General features: G+C 39.6%; 1 protein-coding gene across 1 annotated transcript in view; it reads right to left on the bottom strand.

The window, feature by feature from the left end:
• SNX9 (sorting nexin 9) overlaps window positions 1-22,444 on the bottom strand; it is a 53,941-nt gene that overhangs the window by 8,734 nt on the left and 22,763 nt on the right. Inside the window, exons 6-13 of the mRNA XM_024748001.1 lie at window positions 21,873-22,023; window positions 18,367-18,451; window positions 16,204-16,329; window positions 15,973-16,090; window positions 10,081-10,211; window positions 6,538-6,641; window positions 4,992-5,095; window positions 2,413-2,490 (exon numbers count right to left, since the gene is read on the bottom strand). Coding sequence (XP_024603769.1) covers window positions 2,413-2,490; window positions 4,992-5,095; window positions 6,538-6,641; window positions 10,081-10,211; window positions 15,973-16,090; window positions 16,204-16,329; window positions 18,367-18,451; window positions 21,873-22,023 — 897 coding nt within the window. The remainder of the gene's footprint in view (window positions 1-2,412; window positions 2,491-4,991; window positions 5,096-6,537; window positions 6,642-10,080; window positions 10,212-15,972; window positions 16,091-16,203; window positions 16,330-18,366; window positions 18,452-21,872; window positions 22,024-22,444) is intronic.

The raw sequence follows: 22,444 nt of genomic DNA, 5'->3' as shown, positions 1-22,444 counted from the left end.
CCAAAAAAAAAAAAAAAAAAAAAAATAAGGACGATACCAACCTCACACCTAAGAAAAGAAAGTTGTTCCTGGTATAAACTGTCCAGCCAGTGTGTAGCTGCTTGGTATCTCCAATCAAGTTGGCTGCTTGAATCAAGATGCAAAGACAGCCCACATGGCATAGAGCGGATGTGTTTCCTACATAAGTTCTTTCTCCTCCATCCTTTTTTCCTGCAAATTTCTTTTCGGGAGGTGTATAAACCAGGTCGTGTACCTTGGTACCACAGTCTGGGTTTTGCTGACTGAGTCTCGGTGGTGGTAACACAATCCTCTGCCCCCTATATTGCTCTTTTATTTTAGTACAGGTCTGCAAACTGGTGCTATTCTACTTCTATCACTCCTTCTTTATTAGTTGAAATACTTCTATAGACAGAAACTTCCCTTTATCAACTTTTTGGTTACCTTCAGGTATAGCAATAGGAAGAGCAGGATAAATGCTTTTTCCTCTCTACAGTTTTCAGAATAGTAAGTTGATTCTCTCCTATCCACCAAATGTAACTGAGATTAGCGTTTTAAAAAAGTATTGCAAAGTCTGAATTTAAACATATTTGATATGCTACATTCCACAGCAGTTATTATTTTCACTAATGCTCAAATTTTCTCTTCATTGGACAGCAAGGCTCTTCAAACTGACATCTGAGTTCTTCTGCTAGGAGCTCTTGTTTATTTCAGGGGAACATAGTGTTTAGAAACCGCCATGTGGGTGGTGCTAGGGGTGCTTCTTGTTACTGGATTGGATAATTGTTTCTAAGCCTTTCCAGTGAACACAGCCAAGTGTGTATCTGTTAATCCCAAAGTCCTAATTTATCCCCTCACCTCTCCCCTTTGGTAACCGTAAGTTTGATTTCTATGTGTGTGAGTCTGTTTCTGTTTTGTGAATAAGTTCGTTTGTATTGCTTTTTTAGATTCCACATATAAGTGATATTTGTCTCTGTCAGACTTGCTTCACTTAGTATGATAATCTCTAGGCCCATCCATGTTGCTGCAAATGGCATTATTTCATTCTTTTTTATGGCTGAGTAATATTCCATTGTATATATGTACCACATCTTCTTTATCCATTCATCTGTCGATGGACATTTAGGTTGTTTCCATGACCTGGCTATTGTAAACAGTGCTGCTATGAACACTGCTGCTATGAACACTGGGATACATGTATCCTTTTGAACTAGAATTTTCATCTTGTCTGGATATATGCCCAGGAGTGGGATTGCTGGATCATATGGTAGTTCTATTTTTAGTTTTTTAAGGAACCTCCATACTGTTCTCCATAGTGGCTGCACCAATTTACATTCCCACCAACAGTGCAAGAGGGTTCCCTTTTCTCCACACCCTCTCCAGCATTTATTATTTGTAGACTTTTTGATGATGGCCATTCCGACTGGTGTGAGGTGATACCTCATTGTAGCTTTGATTTGCATTTCTCTAATTAGTGATGTTGAGCATCTTTTCATGTGCCTGTTGGCCACAAGATGCTTATCTTTCCAGGCCTGGGGTTCCTCATCTCAAAAATGAGGGACCAGGCTAACGAATCCTCTAAACTCCCACCCAGAGTAAAAGTTCCGATCATAAGACACAATTCAGCCAGGCCAACAAGAAATATTCGTATATGGGAGCCCCAGATCTTACATTTTGGTTAGAGACTAATTTCTTCTTCCTAAAAATACTCAGATACTGACCTCCAAAGACATGCCTTCTCTGGGTATCAGGATAAACACTACGGTGAAAATACTAAGTCTATCATTTCTGTAAGTGATAGGATGCCCTCAAATTGAATAGGTGCCACTCACCTGGCAAATACTTTTACTTCCTATCTGCTCCATAGGCCAAATTAAGAAAGCATAAACCAAAATATAAAAGAAAACAGCTAACTTCTTCTTATAAGTGTTGTCAATGGAAATGCACAATGAACTCAAAATACCACAAGTAAGACATAAGATATGGGATAAGTTGAGAGCAATTATGAGTTATGCAGAAACATAAAGCAACATGAACTTGTTACTCAGTAAAAATTTTTCCTCCAAATACCTTGATAAGATCTGGCTTTTGACAGTCAGACTTGACTTCAGAGTTTGGCAGAGAGACGAAGCAAGGGCAGAGTGTCACATACCATAGTGGCCTGTTTTACTAAAACACAAGAGCTATCTGAGCCCAAGAAAGGCAAAGAAGCTAGCAAGAAAAAACAAACTATAACAACCCACCACTTTTCTCAAAAGTAGTAAGGTGGGGTTGCACAAGTCCTCAGTGGAGCAGATTAAACTTCACTGACGAGGGTGCTTAACTGCAGTTATTGTTTGTTTACAAGAGCCTGAGGAGGCCAGTCTGTGTGGATAAGACACTCAAGGCCCAAAGCATAAATAAAGAAAGATGTACCTTGATAACCACTAGAGCTGAAGACTGTTGCTAAACTCTGTAAGGCCTTGCCTATCTTCTGATATTCCTTGGGTAATGCTGAAAGAGAAAAAGGAATAAATCATAAACTAGTCCTCTGAGCGAAATGAAATGGATCCAATTATTTTCTAAAAGTACTATTACAATAAAAGAAATTTGAAACGATTCAAAATAGTCTATATTCTTAATAAAATATTGATGTAAAATGATTGTTTTTAAAAATTAGTGATTGTTTCAACTAATGTTTTTAGTTTTAAATTAATCAATTGTTCAATTAATGGCGGACACTATTATTATGAACACCACCACCACCCACATTCTCATTCACTGAATGAACTCAAAGTGCACCAGGAGCTCACTTTGAAGATGACGTCTAGGTTAGAGTCCTTTCACGTATACCACCCCAACTTGATCGTCACAACAACCCCCTCTACCAATGCAGGTACACCATCTTCATTTCATGGGTTAGGAGAATAAGGGTCATACGGCTAAATGGTGCATCTGGCACTTGTGATTCCTAATCCATTGCTTTTCCCACTCTGCTATGTACCTATGAATGATTATTTGCAAAACAAAAACAAAACTGAAAGCAATGGGGTGTGCAGAAAAATGGCAGTGGCACCTCACAGGATCAGGGAGGAGGGATTTTAGTTTCCTCATCTGTATAATAATAAGATTAACTAAATCATCTCTAAGGCTCCTTCTAGTGCTAAAATTCTAGGCTTCTGGGATCACTTTGGAGAACTTCCTAGAGAAGAGTCTCGTATCTTAGGCTACCTTTTTTGCATCTATACATAGTCCCCTGAAACACATCTGCTGCCTTTCAAAAGAAACCATTACTTTCATTTGAAGACAGTGTTATATTAATAAAGAAAAATGATTCAAATGTTTCTTTAAAAGAATCTAGGCCAGAGAAACTTGACATATAGTCTATAAGCTGTAATAATCAGGAAACACAAATTCAAACTATATTAGCTTACTTTTAATAAATTGTTCACCCTTTTGTAACTCAGTTTTTGCCTCTATACCAGGGTTAAAAAATACTTGTCATGTGCTTCACCATGTGTGTGCTAGAGTTCTTCTTCACCAGAGTGTGTCCTAGATTTCTCACTTCACAGATTAGGAATTTTAAAAAGTTCTTTTGTGAGAAAAAAGAAATTATGCCTGAATCAACTTCTAAACAAAATACTTCAACCCCCTTTCCCCACAAAAGAGAGCAGCTTAGAGTTACTACTATTTCATAAATTTGGCCCGTGGATTTTACAGGACATGGAGCTGACCAGATGTTAGACATAAGGGATTTGATTCTTTAAAAGAAGCCATAATCCCAGATTTTTTGTGATCTCCTTAAAAAATCTTATTGTAATATTTGCACTCACTTAAATTTTTCTTAAAAACAGGGAAACACATTGTAAAGCAATTATACTCCAATAAAGATGTTAAAAAAAAAGGGAAACAGCTGAGTTTACAGTTAAAATTATTTTAAAAAATTAAATTACTTCATTTACATTTTAGAGAAGTGTCACTCCCCTTTTTGCCCATGAGTTATTCCCTGTGACCAAAGGCTTGAAACAGATTTTGTTTTCTGCTGTTGCATTTGTCTACGTTATGTTTTCAGGCTCAGTTCTATTTTTAGTACTTCTTTGCCTTGGGAAAGGAGCAACTGTTATTACTCCTGGTGTCTGCCCCTCAAGCATGAACAGCTGGTACACGACAAATGGTTCTGTTGATATAAAATGTCACATGAATGGTGTGGAGGGCCATTCAGTGTAAGGCCTGGCTTTATCCTCCGAAGGGCCAGATAGGAAATATTTTAGGCTTTGTCAGGTGGCAGGTTTCTGTTGAAAGTACTCAACTCAGCCACCCTCAACACGACAGTAGCTAAGGCCTGATCCCCACAGCTGGACACTTGACTGTGTGTGCTTCTCTCCCGGCCTATCTGACGCCAGGGCGGCGTGGGTTTGGGGAATACAGGAAACCAGTTCAGCAGAATGACGGTCTGCAAACAAAGGGAAGGGAGGGAGGACAGGAAGTTCTTGAGGATGTGGAACAGCAGGCAGAAAGCAAGGGTGACAGTGCCACTTTCTTCTCAGCAGTGTGCGAGTCTGACCCATGTATGCACTTTCTGCTATCACCTACCACTGGTTTTGCCTAAAAATTAGAGCTTTAGTCAAATATACAACTTACTAATATTCATCCATCTTACCAAACGGATGAATATTAAAAACTAAAATCATGAGATTAAAAATAACCACAGGCACTTCCTAAACATGCAGAAAAGATTAATCTTCCACAGATGACAAACCCCAAGTAATTGGAAATATTTAAGTGAACGTGGTGTTTTCCACAGGAGCTCTTGAACTGGCTTTGTTTGAGCCAATTTTCTGTCATTTAACGAGGGCTGAGAAGTGAGGTTCCTCCAAGAGCTGTGGGTATGACGTGACTTTGGCTCACTAAGCGCGTTCTGTTTGACGTGGTCAGCTTCCCCAGGGTGACAAAGGCTGTGGCGGAGGCCGCACCACCACCTACAGAAGCCAGCAGTGGCCCAGGATGGCACTTACGTCCCGTGCACCGCTTCCAGTGCTCCTGCCCCACGGTTAGCAGCTCCTTCACGCCATCATCCATGGCTTTGGTGAATTTACCAACAGCATCACACTTCTGTTCTCTGTGGGGCAAAAACATGAGGAGGTGGGTCCTTGACTTCACTATCAAACATCCAAACGGTATGAGGTGTAAGGAGGAAAGTCCATGTGGTCAGGGGAGTTCACACCAAACGTGACCACAGGTACTTGTTTCTTGCTTTATAACAACTGCACTTTAACTAAATTAGTCTTAAAAACAGGCTGGGGCTTCCCTGGTGGCGCAGTGGTTGAGAGTCTGCCTGCCGATGCAGGGGACGCGGGTTCATGCCCCGGTCCGGTAAGATCCCACATGCCGCAGAGCGGCTGGGCCCATGAGCCGTGGCCGCTGAGCCTGCGTGTCCGGAGCCTGTGCTCCACAACGGGAGAGGCCACAACAGTGAGAGCCCGCGTACCGCAAAAAAAAAAAAAAACAACAAAAAATAACAGGCTGGATTCGGTTTTTAAAGAACTACTTCAAAATCTGCCATTTATATTTTAACTCTGCTTCCTTCCCCCTTCAATTCCTTGTGAACTTTAACTAAAATTATTCTAAAGTAAATAAAATCATTTCTTGAATATCTTTCTTAGTGAAATTCAATCACTGCAGGTACCACTGAATCTATAAAAACATAGTACAGGTTGCTAATGGTAGTTGTTCATTCATTCCAACAAGTACTTTAATGAGTCAGAGAAAATACCCCAGACGCATAGCATCTAAGTGATACTGAACATACCAGCTACTTAAGGATGTAAAAAGTTTTCACCAACTTGAAAAAATCATCACAATATACTTTTAAATGAAAAAAGCAGATTATAAAAGAGAATGCATAGTGTGAGGTCACTTTCGTTTAAACAAAAAATTTTTCCTTCAGATACAAATGAACAGAGGAAGGTTTGGAAGACCACAGACCTAGGTCAACATATTAGCATTGATTTTTCTCTCTGGGTAGTTATAAGACTATCTATATATTTGGTAACACATAAGCAATGATTTTACATTAAGAAAAAAGCTTCTTAAAATTAAAAAAAAAAGCCTAATATTTCTTATTAGTCTTTACGCAGCAAAGGAACTACTCCAGATTTTCAACCAAGCCTACGTTAAAAAGAAGATGACAAGATTAAAAACAGGATAGGAAAAAACCAGAAAAATCAGGTTTGGGATTGCCCCCTTCAAGGCGGTGTTCAGAGAGATTTCTGTCTCGTGGACCATTCTGTGGGTGCCACCCTGTCTCCTCATACTTTATTGGAAATAACTCCTAACCACAATGTCAACTATGAAATCACTGACTTCAAGGTAAAAGGGAAGCAGACTTTAACTGATGTTATGGTTAGAGAGACACTGTTTCACGTACAAACGATGCTCTCCTATCATCTGACTACAAGCCCCACTCATTTTACACACTCTAGTCTGACGATTGGCCGAGACCTGTAAGCAAAGGAGGCGGACTCAGTTTGGGGAGAAGGGAAGTTTGGCAGCATCTCTTACATTTCTACTAAGTCCAGGTCAGGTGCCTCTGGTTCCATGGTGGAAAATATCATAACTCCCACCAGCTCATCTTTCTCAGCCTTCCTTTTCCCAGTTTTCCATTCCTGTAAATAGGAACATTATAATGTTAAAGTGGAGAGCAGAGCCACACTGGTCTTTCAAACTTCCCTCCTAGAATCAGCTCACTGTCATCTTTATCCTTCTAACTTTCAGGAAGCAGCGCCCACACCACCTCCCTCTGCAAACGCGCCAGGCACCTATACATCTCCAACGTCATCTCATACATAAACAGTGTCACTGCACAGAACGGTCCTCATGAACCCAAGTCCTTCCAGAGTGAGGTGACCCAGCACCTTTCCTTTCCCAAGGCCCACCCATATAAACACATCCACAAATGTGACGAAGTGCCTCAAGTTTTTAGGTTGTTTTTTAAAAAAGATTAAAGCTTTTCTAAAATATAAGATAGGAACCAATATTATAAACTATTAAAAAATTATTACAAGTTATACACACACACACTAAAGTACCCAAAGCAGAAATACGCAGTGCAACGAATTCTCACAAAGTGAATTCCTGTGTAACTACCACCAAAGCCAAGAAAGAGAAAAGAGCTAGCATCTCCGAAGCCCCTGTCATGTCCCTTCCCAATCACTACCCCTTCCATCCCCTACGAGGGTGACCATGATCCACTCCTTTCTGGTTATCCTTTCCTCACTTTATAGAGTTTCACCATCTGAGCCCCTACACCATGGTTTTGCTAGTTTTATTAACTAGCTAAGACCCTACCCTAAGCATTCTTTCGTGTCTGGCCTCTTTTGCTCAGCCTACGCTAAGAAGCTACATTCACACTGTTGTTACACTGTAGTTCATTCATTTCACTGCTGTATAATATTCCATCAAATGACTGTTCCCCGATTTATTTACCCCATTCTACTACTGGTAGCCACCCCCAGTCCTGGCCAAGTTACGGATGAAGCTGCTGTGTACGTGTCTCCTGGTGCATATGTGCATGCGTTTCTGTAGGCATTTACCCAGGAGTGGAAAGTTGTTCAAGTTTAAATAGATAATGCCAAACTGTTTTCCAAGCTGGTCTCATCAGCTTTCACACCCACCAGCAGTGTGCGCGAGTCCCAGAAACTCCTCATCTCACCAAGAAGACAATTGGTACAGTCAGTCTTTCTAATTTTAGCCTTCTGGCAAGTGTATTCACTGTGGTTTTAATTTGCATTTCTTATTACTCATGAGATCAGGTACTTTTCTATACATTTATTGGTGATTCAGATTCTTTTGTGAGGTACGTTACCAAATCCCCTATTTTTCTACTGTTGTACCTTTCTTATCAGTTTGTATGGGTTTGCCCATCTTCTAAAATCCAGCCCTTTGCTCGTTATACGTGTTCATATCTTTGACTTGTTTTTCTTTTTTAATGACTTACTGTGATAAACAGAAGTTCCTAATTTTAATGTAGTCTAATTTGTCAGTCTCTTCTTGTACCATTAGTCAGTTTTGTGCCTTATTTCAGAAATCCTTCCCTACACTAGGGGTATGAAGATTTTCTCCTACGTTACGTTCTAGAAGCTCTATTGTGTTGTCTTTCACATTTAGACTTGTGAACCACCTGGAATTAATTTTTTTTAAACTTAATACAATGGAAACTTTCCAGAAAAAAAAGTAGAAAGAAAAGTACTTTAATAAACCCCTATAGATTCAGCTTCAAAAATTATCAACTTTTTACCAATCTTATTTAATCTAGTCTCCCCCATCCTACTTTTTTTTCTTGTTTATTTTAATGGAAATCTCAGATATAATATCATTTTACCTGTAAATACTTCATTATATATCTTTAACAGATAAGGCCATGTTTTAAAAAGATAACCACACTATCAAACCTAACAAAATCAACAGACTGTTGTGAGGGAGTGACCACATTTCATTCTTCCCAGTGATGCCATCCAACTGACTGAGCACCACTGACTCAACAGGCTGACAAAAGAGGCCCGACACGAAAGAATGCTTAGGCAAGGTTTCTTAGCTAGTTCACAAAACTAGCAAAACCATGGTGTAGGGCCTCAGATGGTGAAACTCTATAAAGTGAGGAAATGATAACCAGAAAGGAGGGGATCATGGTCACCCTTGTAGGGGACGGAAGGGGTAGTGATAGGGAAGGGACAGGACAGGAGCTTCGGAAATGCTAGCTCTTTTCTCTTCCCCCATTGTACTCAGCACCATCTTTGTCATAAATCAAGTGTCCATTCTTTTCGGTTCTACTGGTCTGCTTTTAAAATTATTTTAGCTTTATAATGAATCTTAATATCCAAAAAAGTCCTCTTCCCACTTCATCCTTTTTTAAGAGTATCTTGGCTATTCTTGGAGCTTTAATTTTCTACATATGACATCTTTTCAGTTCTTCAATCCATGAAACACAGTATTGGAACACTTATTTTGGTCTTCTTTTATTTCTCTCAACAGTGTTTCATAGTTTTATATGTAGATCTACATTTTCCCGTAGATTCTTTGGGATTTTCTACGTCCAACCATCTATGTGAGCTACCGTTGCCCAGAGAATCACAATTTCTAATAACTTTCTAGTTTTATACTGTCATTTAGCAGATGAGGAAACTGTGGCCCAAAGAAATTAAATGCTTTGGTCAAGGTCACAGAGGTAGTTAGAAGCAAACCCAAGACTAAAACTGAGTGCCCTGGCCCCAAGTTCTTTCTTTCTTCTCTTGTATCAAAAACACCAAAAAAGGTCTAGATTTATTATTTTTAATAATAATATTCTGCATAAAACACAACCTTTAGAAGTGCTTCCTAAATAGAATCCTTGACAAATCAATCGAACAAGCCCTTGTTAAAGTGCTATGGGTAAGCAGTAAGGCACCAACTTGGACAGGGTTCCCCGTAGTTCTTGTAACTCTATTACTTTTTCACATGTGTCATTCACCACGAAATGCAAAAAGACTACAAATGTTTAAGTGGAATGATCTCTAACCTATAAATTACACCAGGCATGACCAAACAAATGATCACATACAGTGGAAGCCTAAGGTGACACACGGCTATTTTCAAAGCAGATAACATCAGTGAGGTGACAAGTAGCCAGTTTCTTGCTGATTTGCAAAAAAGAACAGATAACTACTGGCAGAATGACTGCCCATGGGGCAGGGGCAGGGGCAGAGGCAGACTTGGACTGGAAAAACAACGTGGCTCTGAGAAAGCTGGGTCAATTCCGAATCTACCTTTCCCTTCATTACACTATTTACACCATAAGGTCAAAATGTGATCATAAGAAATCATTCACACTATTTCCCTGACTTCACGCTGATAATATGCTACACAGTTTGGGGTCTCTCCTATTTTTAAAAGCATCTAGGAAAAAGTCCCTTATTCTATCATATCCTTCAGCCCTGCCTTCACTGGGCTGATTTCCTATTATTTAGAAACAACCAACTAACCAACACAACTTAACTCCTTTTACAAAAAATTGGTGTGAATGTGATAATTCTCAATATCCTCTAAGATTATCATAACAAAATGTCCTACCTTTTCATCTCGGAAATTTAGAAATTGCTGGAAAACCTCACTTTCTGAGATTACTGGGTGACGACACATCCTGGTCATCCACGCCTGAAGTCTCTCCATGCGCATCTTGATAAACTCTTCTTCAAAGCGACCTGCAAGAGACATGCCGAGAGTGATGTGCAACTCTGTCAAAGATGAATCACTGTTACCCCAACTGAAAGACTGTTTATGTAGCTACTGGCCACTTGTAGAGAGTTATTCAGTAAAAGATAAATCATGGTAATTTTTCACTAAGCTAAAAACACACAACATAGTGGATGCTCAAAGACCCACAGGAAAGGTGATCAACAAATTTGAAAGAAAATTTTATCTCAATATGAAAACGTTTCTTTCTTATAAACTAACAAGCCAGTGCCTATGTGGCCATATGAAGCCTTATAGGCAAGAAAGGGGTGATAAAAATGGAAATTAATAAGCAATTCTTACAAAGTACGTGAAATCTCTACATTTATAAAAATGTGTCTAAATGCAACATAATCTCAGATATACAAATTTAAATTTAGTATTTCTGAAAAGTAACTCAGAACTGTAGGGGTTTTTTTCCTGTTTTGTTTTTTAAACTACTTAAATGAAAAACAGAAAAAGCAATTTTTCCATGAATGCAAAAACGAAAGTGATCCCAGAACTTAATGACCATCGTAAAAACGGAGCTTAATGGGTGATATTTCTGTTCTAAAAGTGGAAAATCGGCTTAACAAACCTGACATACCAAACATCAAGTGAACAATGAGAATTTTTATAAGCCTAACAAACAAAATCACTATCAGTTAAAAGGCTTCTGGAGGTGGAAATTCTGGCTACAGCTGAGTGCAGAGCAGGGGCAAGACAGGTTCCACCCACTTTCATGAGTTTGATCACATACTGGACCTACTCAAGGGTAGAGAGAAAAGGCAACTTTCAAAGAGGAGTATATTCGCTACCAAATGTAAAATAGATAGCTAGTGGAAAGCAGCCACACAGCACAGGGAGATCAGCTCGGTGCTTTGTGACCACCTAGAGGGGTGGGATAGGGAGGGTGGGAGGGAGACGCAAGAGGGAGGAGATATGGGGATATATGTATATGTATAGCTGATTCACTTTGTTATACAGCAGAAACTAACACACCATTGTAAAGCAATTATACTCCAATAAATATGTTGAAGAAAAAAAAAGGAGTATATTATTAAATGAGGCGTTTACTACACTCCTTCCTAAGAGCACCAGGTGGGGAACACGTTTTCTAAACTAGATCTAGGAAGTGGAATGTGGAATCAATCCGTCCTCTTCCCCTTAAGGGCTGTCCAATGGTTAATGAATTAAAAGAACGACTAAATGAAAGCAAATCCCACACACACTCCCCTGCCCAAAAAAAAAAGGAAAAAAAAAACACCTAGATATCCCAGATTACTGGACAGAGTGGAACCCAGGAACAGCTTCAACAACCCAAATTAGTCTGTTACAGAGTCATCACAAGCATGCCTTGCTTTTAAACAAAATAATAATAATAATATTTTTGAAACAACAAAACAAAAACTTATTTAGCTAATTGCTAAACCTAGTCCCCAGAAGCAACTATAAAGCTGGACAAAACCCACCAAAAATAAGGGCTCTGGAAATCAACCAAAGGCAAACAGCCACGTGAGAAGTGTTTACGCTCCCAAACCGCTGAACTTCAGGCCAGAACAGTGGGAATCTGTGGCGTTCTGGCCTGGGGCTGCACCCCTCTCCCTCTATTCCATTCTATTCCATTTACAGGAGAACCCTCCCCATGAAATTCTTACATATTAATCTAGGAAAACACGTGCAGAATCTGTATGCTGAAAACTACAAAACCCTATATGAAAATCAAATATGATATATGTACGTTCTTGGATTAGAAGACTACACATTGTTTTCAATTCTCCCGAAATTGGTCTATAGAATCAATGCAACTCCAATAAAAATCCCAGCGTGATTATTAATAGATATCTGACTAGAAATAATCATGCTGACTCTTAAATTTACATGGAAAGGCAAAAGAAAAAGAACAGTCAAAAACGATTTTGAAATAGAACCAAGTTGGAGGATTTACACTACCTGATTTCAAGACTTATTGTACTATAAAGCTACACTAATCAAGACCATGTGGTACCGGCAAAAGGACGGACACGTACATCAATGGAACAGAGTCCAGAAATAAACCCACACAAATGTGTTCAACTGATTTTTTAACAAAATGCAAAGTAAACTCAATAAAGAAAGGATAAGCTCTTCAACAGATAGTGCAAGAACCACTAGATAACCAGACGTACTATAATATATACCTCTACCACCTCACATCTTATACAAACCTTAACTCAAAATGTATCATAGACCTAAAACTACAAAACTTTTAGAAGCAAGTATCAGTGTAAACTTGGGTTAGGCAAAGAGGTCTTAATCGTGATACTTAAAGCACAATCCATAAAAGAAACAACTGACACACTGGACTTCATTAAAATTAAAAAGGTGTTGTTATGCAAAAGACACTGTTAAAAGAAAGGCCACACCTGGGACAAATTATTCGCAAATCACATGATTTGTGAGAGGACATGTTTCCAGAACATATAAAGAATCTTGTTTCAAAATTCGATGATAAGAAAACAACCTAATAAAAAAATGGGCAAAAGATTTGAAAAGATACTTTACCAGAGAAAATTTATGGAAAAGAAATGAGCAAATGAAAAGATGCTGTACACCACCAGTCATTAGGGAAATGCAAATTGAGACCATGAGGAGACAACACCGCTAACATTAGACTATCATACTTACTAAAATAAAGAAAAACAGACACTATCAAAAGTGCAAGTAAGGATGTGGAGCCCCTGACAATCCCATCCATTGCTGGTAGGGATCCCAAAGTGGCACAGCCACTCCGGAAAACAGCCTGGCAATTTCTTAAACATTCAATAGCATACACCTACACTAGGACCCAGTCATTCCACTCCTAGGAATTTATCCAAGAGAAAGGAAAACTTATATTTATACAAAAACTTGTATGTAAATGTTTATAGCAGACTTATAAATGGCCAAAACTGGAAACCCAAACATCCTGCAAAGAGTGAGCAGATAAGCAGACTATGGTAGAGCCAATACAGTGAAATACTACTCAGCAGTGAAAAGAAACAAACTATTGATACTCACAACAAGAGATGAATCTCAAAGGCATTATGCTAAGTGAAAGAAGCCAGACTCAAAAGCCCCAAAAGCCCGACGACATACACACTATACGCTTCCATTTATAAGGATATTCTAGACAAGGCAAAATTATAGGGACAAAGAGCTGATCAGTGTTGCCATGGGTTAGGACTAGGGGGAGGGGCTGAATATAAAGGACCAGCACAAGGAAATTTGGGGGAGGTGATGGAACTTTCTGTACCTTGAATGTAGTGATAGGCCTGTGGTGGTACCTTTTAAAACTCTTAGAACTGCACACCAAAAGGAGTGAACTTACTATACATAAGTGACAAACACAGCCTGGATTTTCCCTTAGAAACTGCAAGTACAAATAAGTACAAGTTTCCTTTAATGAGAAAAGTATTATAAATCCACATAAATCAAAAACTCCTGTGCTTCCCTGGTGGCGCAGTGGTTGAGAGTCCACCTGCCGATGCAGGGGACATGGGTTCGTGCCCCGGTCTGGGAAGATCCCACATGCCGCGGAGCGGCTGGGCCCGTGAGCCATGGCCGCTGAGCCTGCGCGTCCGGAGCCTGTGCTCCGCAACGGGAGAGGCCACGACAGTGAGAGGCCCGCGTACCGCAAAAAAAAAACTCCTAAAAAGTAGCCATTGGACAGTTTCATGGGTCTAGACCCTCCTGTATACTAAAACACTTCAAATTCTACACTTACCAGGGGTAGAGATTAAGCACTACAGAAGCATAAGCTGTGCAGAAGATGGCCCACCTCATGGACAGAAAAGACCCTGTAAGTCAGCACGGACCTAAGGGCTATACTGAATTCCCCATTATGAGCAAGTAAATTATACCAAGAGTTTATAACCTACTCATTGGTTGGAATTAATTAATTACTGACTCTTACTCCTCCTGAAGTTTTTTCTGACACAGCTGGTTTATTTACAAACTGTGACTTCAGATGTTACCTTGCGCTTGTTAGGAAATTCCTATCAGGTTCCAGAGAATTAAAAAAAGGGAGAGGAGGGGATTTTTCCCTGGTGGTGCAGTGGTTAAGAATCCACCTGCCAGTGCAGGGGACACGGGTTTGAGCCCTGGTCTGGGAAGATGCCACAGAGCAACTAAGCCCGCGAGCCACAACTACTGAAGCCTGTGCGCCTAGAGCCCGTGATCCGCAACAAGAGAAGCCACTGCAGTGAGAAGCCCACGCACCACAAGGAAGAGCAGCCCCTGCTCACTTCAACTAGAGAAAGTCCGCGTGCTACAACGAAGACCCAATGCAGCCCAAAAAAAAAAAAAAAAAAAAAAAAAAATCAGTAAAATAAATAAATACATAAAACTAAATAAAAAAGGGAGAAGAGGGATTTCCATCTCCCCATTTTCTAGGACCCTTACTTAGGTTTTCACTAAGTATGGGAATATATCAGTTTGGCAGCCAGAAATAAAACCAGATTCATTCATTATTATTCCACAAAGAACAAAATCTATAAACAAATAAAAAATCTTAGCTGTAAGCTTTTCATGGATGGATTATCAAGTCCACAGAAATGTCATGACATCATCTATTTGGTATTCCTTTTTCTTTTCTCCAGGATTTAAATGAGACAGGAACCTATATAATAATGATCCTGTGGGCATCTCAGGCAGGAGGCAAACAAGAGAAGGGGGAAATAAAGTGGCTCCTGGGCTTTTCAGTCTCCTCGGCACACGTCCCAGTCAGTGAATCAAAGCTCAACTTTCTTCCGACTGAGGAGCTGTTGCTTCCTTGCTTTTCTATGACATCCTCCTGGCTTCAGGCCTGACCTTTTTTTAAAAAAAATACAAACCTTACTGTGGGAGAACTGTGACTCTATGATGCTTTCAGATAGTCCTGGGTTATTTGATTCCGAATAAACAATGTATTAAAACCTAAAAAATAGGAGAAACCTCCACGACTCTAAGACAGCTCATTAATCCATTTATTTAAACACCACGGGGAACATATTATGCTAATCAAGTTGATAAAGGAGAGCTTAAAATTCAGGAGACAGTCTGAAATTTGAAAATGTGGAGAAAGGCAGAACTTAAGTTTTCATGGAAAGAAATCTAAATTTTTAAAAAGAAAGCTGTGCCTTAACAATAAGGATGACAGAAAGGAGGGACAGTGAGTATCTGAACAGAAGCAGGGGTGGCGGTGACACACGAGTGGCAGGAGGCAGCCATCTACGCCAACCAGGCAACCCCGACAGGGCTGCCACTCAGCTGCCCCAGCTCCAAGAGGGACTGCCTGGGAGTCACCCCACCTGAGGGCGAGGATGTGTCTGCCAACCTGGCAACGTAGTCCCCACTCTCCGTTCTGCTACGACACTTTGAAAGTTTTGAAAAGTTTTCTCCACAAAATCAAAATCCAAACAAGTTCTTTAAAAACAAAGTTCCCAGGGCTTCCCTGTGGGGGCCCCGGGCCCACAAAAAAAAAAAAAAAAAAAAAAAAAAAAAAAAAAGATACATATGTATACAGGAACTCTAACAGAAAATTTTATGACATATTCTTGTTAGGTGTTCAGGTAACTTCCAAATACATGTACAATACATATATACATATGTATATGGCTATCTTTAGCTGCTGTTTCCAAACCCCTACATCTTGTTCCACTAGAGGATGGAACATGCCATTTCTGATTTACATTAGGGTACTCTAACTGGAGTCTTTTTACTTGTCCTGAGTTCAGTGTCGCACACACTCACCTGTGACTTGCTTATCTGGAAGAGAAGGGATTGGAATGGCTGACCCAAACTTTACCAGTAGACGCTCATATAGCCAGTCAAAGTGCTTATACCTGTGGTTTACAGATCGATTAGTGTTCTACAAAATAAGGAAAGAGAAAAACGTTACCAATGCCAACTACAGGAAATGAAAAAAGCAAATTGTTACTAGCGATGCAAGCATGATTCTGCTTTGATAACTTGGATACTTACAGTAGGTGTTAACTGATATTCAATGTAGCTCTTCAGACCGTACATTTTGGAGCCCTTCCTGGGATCTGCTACCACACAGTCAAATGTAGAGGTAGGATAAACCCACATCGGGCCATAATCTCCAACCTACACAACATTGCAGGGAGAGTTAATTTTGTTACATGGAAAAATAGTTAAGTATAATTGATATAAATCATCAAATGATTCATTTTAGGACTAGAAGTCCCTAGGAGGGTCATTTTTGCTCTTCTTTGAGAAGTTATTTACATAAATGCTCTCTGTTCCTACTAAGGTTATATTTAAAGAAAACACTTAATGGGAGAAGCCCTTCTGCTCCCATGTGGGCATCGCAGGCCACAGAGAGATGCCGATCTGCCTTTCCTCTAGAGAGATGGAACACAATCTCTCTCTAGTCCAGCTGTCTTAGTTATATGAATGAGGGGCTAGTTTTTAAAAATTTCAAATCTATTGCAGACTAAGAGTTCTGTGAAATATAAAATTACACACTTGGATGTCTCAGCCATGCCAAACTGCCGTCAAACTTCCTCTACACTTACTCTCATTTTCTGTATACGCTAATTCTTTATATAGTTCTAATTCTTTTTAAAGGTGAAAGGAGAAAAAAGGGAGGCGAGGTATGAAAGTTCAGAGGCTACTAGGTCAGGATGGTAACTGGGGCCCAGAGAATTTTAATAAGGGACTAAAGATCTCTGACAACAAGATATTATGATTCTCCAAGAGGGAGCCCAGATCCAGAAAACTCTCTTAAAGCTGCAGAGCAGGAATCTTTAACAGGGGCCTCTTGGGAACCTCCCTTAATGACTGGGACCAAGAGAGGAGACTCTGATCAACTAGGGCCCAATACCCACAGGGTCACATTTTATTAGTGGGTAGGGGACTGCACCTTAAAAGCAAAGGACCAGGTCTCTACTTTCTCTTGGTTTTCTGAAGGCTCAATGGCTTTCCTCAGCTTCCTTTTCCACATAGGAAGCCCACACAGGCAAGCCTGCTTACGGGTCCAGTTTCACCTAAAACGCGTGGGACAACTCAAACACGGGGGTCTTTTAGCTCTGTTCCAGGACTCTCCTGCTTATGACAAAGTCCCCTGTGAGAATCTGAGGGGCAGGGCCATGGGCTCTTAATTCTGTGGAGTTAGAGAAAAAAAACTAAAATAATCTCTAACCTAACTACTCAGAAGATAATTATCCCAAGTTTGCTTTGAGGGAAGAAGGATAAAAGGCTCTGTGTCACAACCCTTCTCTCTGGAGTTTTCTAGGATTTCAAGCTTTTCAAAGAAGTAGGAACAAGTAATATAAAAAATTCAATATCATTCTTGCAATTTTATCGAGTTTCCCAGGATCCAAAGATTATAGAATAAGACCAGATCTTTCCTCCTTGTTTGAGTCCGTGGTGATTATATTCAAGGCTGCTTACCCTCCTGCCCTGCCCCCAACTTACAGTTACAGGATTAAATCAACAGGGTCAGAAGATAGCTATAGTTCTCTTTGCCAGAATTTCATCTGGAAATATACAGCTAGATAACATTTAGATAGAAAATCTATCAGCAATCAACATTTAGGTGAAACCACAGAGCCTGTGTCATGTTATGTAATAAGCTATTCAAAGACAGATATACTTAATGGTGCCATTAACTCCCAGCTTTTACGTACTAGCTCCTTATCACGACTCGACAGCTGGTTTATTGAAAGAAAACTATTACCAACATAGTGGAAAAGGCAACTTATTCTGATAACATGCATGTACTTTGCCAAGGTAGAAACCTAAATATATGAATTGGGTTTTTTAGCTAAATATGTATGGCTAGTAGAAAAACAGCATGTAAAAGATACTTCAAGATACTTTAGAAAAATTATTAAAAATACGTATGTACTATGGGTGTTGTTTGTTCAATTACTAACAGTCTGAAAGGTAAAAGTAAAGAATATCTAAACAATGTAATAATGGGCATTAATTCATGCCAATTATTTTTAGTACTCTTAAAATACTAATACACACTGTCAGTTACTTACTTCGAGCATTAAACGTGTTTAAAAATACTTTCCAAAAACAAAAAACTTTCTAAATGACTAATAACCCTCTTAGCTTTAAGGTATTATAAAAGAGCTTAATCAGAAACAAAGCAAAAAAAAAGAACAAACTTACAATGATAGGAATTTTCTCTTTGGGTTTTGCTAGTTGCTTGGCCAACAAATACTGTTCCATTCCAGGTTTTGCAAATCCAGGAAATCTAATCATGAGGATAAATGCTTGTGAGTCTTATGCTTTTCCTTATAAGAATTCTACAGCTCTCATCCACATTTACTTAATACGACAGTTTGAACTTGTTCTGTCTTTCACATGTACTAGAACTAGGAAACTATGGTAAATGAAACCTAATGTAATCAGATTGTTCAATGGCCAATTAGTCATTTAATTAAGCTTTATCTGGTAAGAGGACAGTTTGACTCCAGAAGGTGTGATATTTATGGGCACTCTATTTGCTTGATCTGAGACACTCTATCACCACATGAAGAGTGAAGGGCAGACTAGAAAATGTCCCCCAGGTACAGAGGTAGAAAGTACTGAGGGTGTCAATTTGAGATGACCACATGGGGTGAAGGCCACACGCTGGCATTTTTATATTCAAATTAAAGCTGCCTTTCAACATTCTCCCTCGGGAGGCCACAATTGTCCCAAAGAAACCGCCACTGTTCATAAGTACTTGTGCCATTTTCTTTGGGAACTGCCTTCAGAACCAGTTTATGAGACACACACAAAAAAACAGTCTCCTCAGTAAAGAGACTCGAAACATAATAAACTTGGCTATTTCCAGAAATCATATCTACATCTGAAGCGAAGTTCTAAAACTGAAGAAAAGCTGGAATAAATGCATGGCCATCCAAAGCGCTACTTCTAAAGAAGACAAGATTAATCTGGGTTTTAGAATTTTTTTTTTTAATAGACGGGGAAAAAATCCTCAGAAAGCAAAATACCTAAAATAGGAAAAGAAATCTTATTTCTACAAAAACCAGCTGTCTTACTTCTGGTTTCATTCCTATACCAAGTTAAAGGCCAATGTGATGCTCTCAGGGGCTCATATCTTTTCCTTCATTCTGGACTGACCTCCCTCCATTCTCTTTTCCCTGGACCTGCTTTAAAACACAGCTCCTACAACAGAGTAAAAGGGGTGTCTAGGAGCTTGATGGCCTTGGGTTTGAATTTCAAGTCCAAGACTTCATAGCTATGTGACTTTTAGAGCGTGTCTTCTTATGTGAAGAATGGGACCAATACGACCTACCTTTAAGGTGGTAAGGGAATTAAATGAGAAGATTTAAGTAAAGAGTTATCTATATAAATCTGAAGGCCCTAGTACGTACTCAGAAATTAAAATGATTTGTAATGCCGCCATCGGCTCTGTGGAAGTGCTCCCTACAGCCTCAGGTGCAGCCTTCCCTGTGCTGCGTCAGCGTTCCGAGCACACTTCTGCTCTTCAGCTTATGGTGCTGCAACTGCCATCATCCATTTGCACATCACAGCAGACTAGAAGTGCCTTAGAGAAAGCGTTTGTATTTCCAGGACCTAGAGGAATTGTGGGAATATACTAAACGCTTAATGAATGAATGGGCTAACCTGGAACACTTTTGTGAAAGAACCTACACTTTTGCTCGAAAACGCTGATGGAGAAATTGGGGCATTGCACGTAGCAACAATTCCTTGACTAGACTGTAAGCTTCCGAGTGCAGAGAGCACATGTCATGTTTCTTTTGGTATCCTGGTGACCACAGCAAAACTCCAGAGCTGACTATGCACGCATTTAATACTTACTGAACAGCAGTGCAACTGATTAATTCTTTCAGTATGATCAAGATGTATTCTTGTAATGCTCAAGTATACTTAAATGTCTGATCTTTGTTTCTAGCATAAGGTTTAGGCTCCATGACTGGAATATAGCTGTCATATAAAATGGATTAACTGCTGAAAAGTGTTAATACTAAAAAAATGTTTACAACTGTTATAAGTAAGTCATTGATACATTAGTCTAGTTAAATAAAAATATGTAGGGTTTAAACGGCTCCTAGCACCACAGAAAGCGAGGGATGCCTCCAAGGTGCAGGTGCATATTAGGACTCCTTCAATTTGGTTTCAACCTAGACTGAAATTTTAGAGCAGAAAGAATTCTTAATTAAAGCCAATCCTTCACTTTAGAGATGAAGAAAGTTGAGTTTGAAACAGGTCATCCAACTTCCCCACGATCATATAGCAAGCCAGAGAGCAAGCATGGAGCAGTGGAAACCACAGGAAAGTGGAGTCAGAGGCCTGGCGCAAGCCAGAACCTCACGAACTAGCTACAAAAATTCAGCTAGCCGTATTTGTCTCACAGGTCCTGCTTCCTCATTTTTAAAATGGGGCTGAGGGATACATTATATTAAAATGGGTTTTAAATATACTTTGTATTTAGGTTTAAAGAACAACTGAGGGTAAGGTACGTCACTACAGACCACACTGAGAACTTCAAATCTCACTTTATGAAATAGGATACAGTCAATAAGGACTGACTGTACTATGCATGCAACTGAGTATGAAAATACACAATGGAAGAAACTGGACAGAAATGCAGGAGACGTGTGAGCTAAAAGATAACTCATTTAATTACCAGATAGTATTTAAATACTAAATACTAAAGGAGAACTTGCAGGGCTCATTAAACTTATACACATGTACATCGAGACCTAGAAACTTGGTATCTAGATATATATCAAACATGTTTACAATTTTTTTCCAGACATAGATTAACATTCCTTGATATCTGCTTGGAATCATGAACTTGGAACACTGAGAAAAAGTATGAGTAATTTTAGAAAAACTATTTTAAATATAACTGCTGTAAGAAGAGTACTTGAAGATAAATTGTATGGAAGTCACAAACTACATCTCCTTCAAGCTACACTGGTGTAAACTACAGACGCATCCAGAACTCTCTACTAGGGAATTCCATAGGGCTGTGTCCATATTCACCCTTTCCCACATGCTTTCCTGCTAAGCACTGTTTCTACAAGGACCGTTCGAAACATTTTTTAAAAAATATATAAGAATAATCTAAGTGAAAACAAAGTCCTAAACACATTAAACATAGTAGTTGAGAGTGTGCTCAGGAAGCTGAGGGACTGGACTGGAATCCCGACTAGATCACTTACCACCTGTGTGAACTTGGGCAGTTACTTAACCTCTCTGGGCTTCATTTTCCCAGAGAAAACAGAGATTATATGTACCACAAAAGGGATATGAGGGTCGCATGAGAGAATACACACAAACTGCTTTGCACAAAGCCTGGCACATGGTAAAAGATCAATAAACAGTAAAACGTTTAAAAGGAAGCTATCAGGATTATTCTTAGCTCTCCTGTGACATCGGCAATAAAAACCTTAATATGTCATGAGTTAATAAAGGTAAAAAACAGTATTTAGCATATGATTAAATGGAACATATATTTCACTTTAAAATGAAAACAAGTTTTTTAAAAAGAAGCTTCCAAGCTAGGAGCCAAATAAAAAATAAACATGATCAAATCGCACCCCAAGCTTTGTAGATCACTGAAAAGAGAAAAAGCCTCTTTGTATCTTGTATGTTTCCACAGAGTGTTCACGTTGCCCCAACTCCCTTACACCTACTTGTTAAGCGGCAGCTTCATGGAGGAGCTGCCGGCACGGCTGCTTCCTCGCTGGGCACCGCCCGCTTCCGCTGCCTCTGAATCCTTGAAGTAGGGAGAAGACGACTTGGGCTCATCCCAGTCTTCATCCCAGTCATCATCGTCACCAGTTGCTGGAGGTGGGCACAGAAGATCGTCAGTAAAGAAAGACAAAAGAAAGGTGGGATGACTTAATCTTCTGGGGGGGTCAGGATTAGAATAAAGATGTGAAGAATACAGGCTCTATAGTCAGACAGTTTGGGGGCTTGACGATTCGGCCTTTTAGCACAAAAGACAAGTTAGAAACAACTTCAAGAGGGCTGTTAGTCCAAGTAACTTCAGATACATGCCAACTATAAAAACACTCTGTGGTATATAGGGAAGGCCTTCTAGAGGCCTATACGTTGATAAATCTAGCTTTATAAACTTGCAACTAAGCAGATCAAATACCCTTTAAGCCAAGAGACTGGGGAGGACAAAAGGGTGATAAGAGTTTTAAAAAGGAATTGTTGGGCTTCCCTGGTGGCACAGTGGTTGAGGTTCCGCCTGCCGATG

The sequence above is a fragment of the Neophocaena asiaeorientalis genome, unplaced genomic scaffold (genome assembly GCF_003031525.2).
Source record: "Neophocaena asiaeorientalis asiaeorientalis breed wild unplaced genomic scaffold, Neophocaena_asiaeorientalis_V1.1 scaffold123, whole genome shotgun sequence".
In the NCBI taxonomy this organism is placed as follows: Eukaryota; Metazoa; Chordata; class Mammalia; order Artiodactyla; family Phocoenidae; genus Neophocaena; species Neophocaena asiaeorientalis.
Note: the sequence above shows the minus strand (reverse complement) of the source record. Positions and strands in the feature narration are given on the sequence as shown.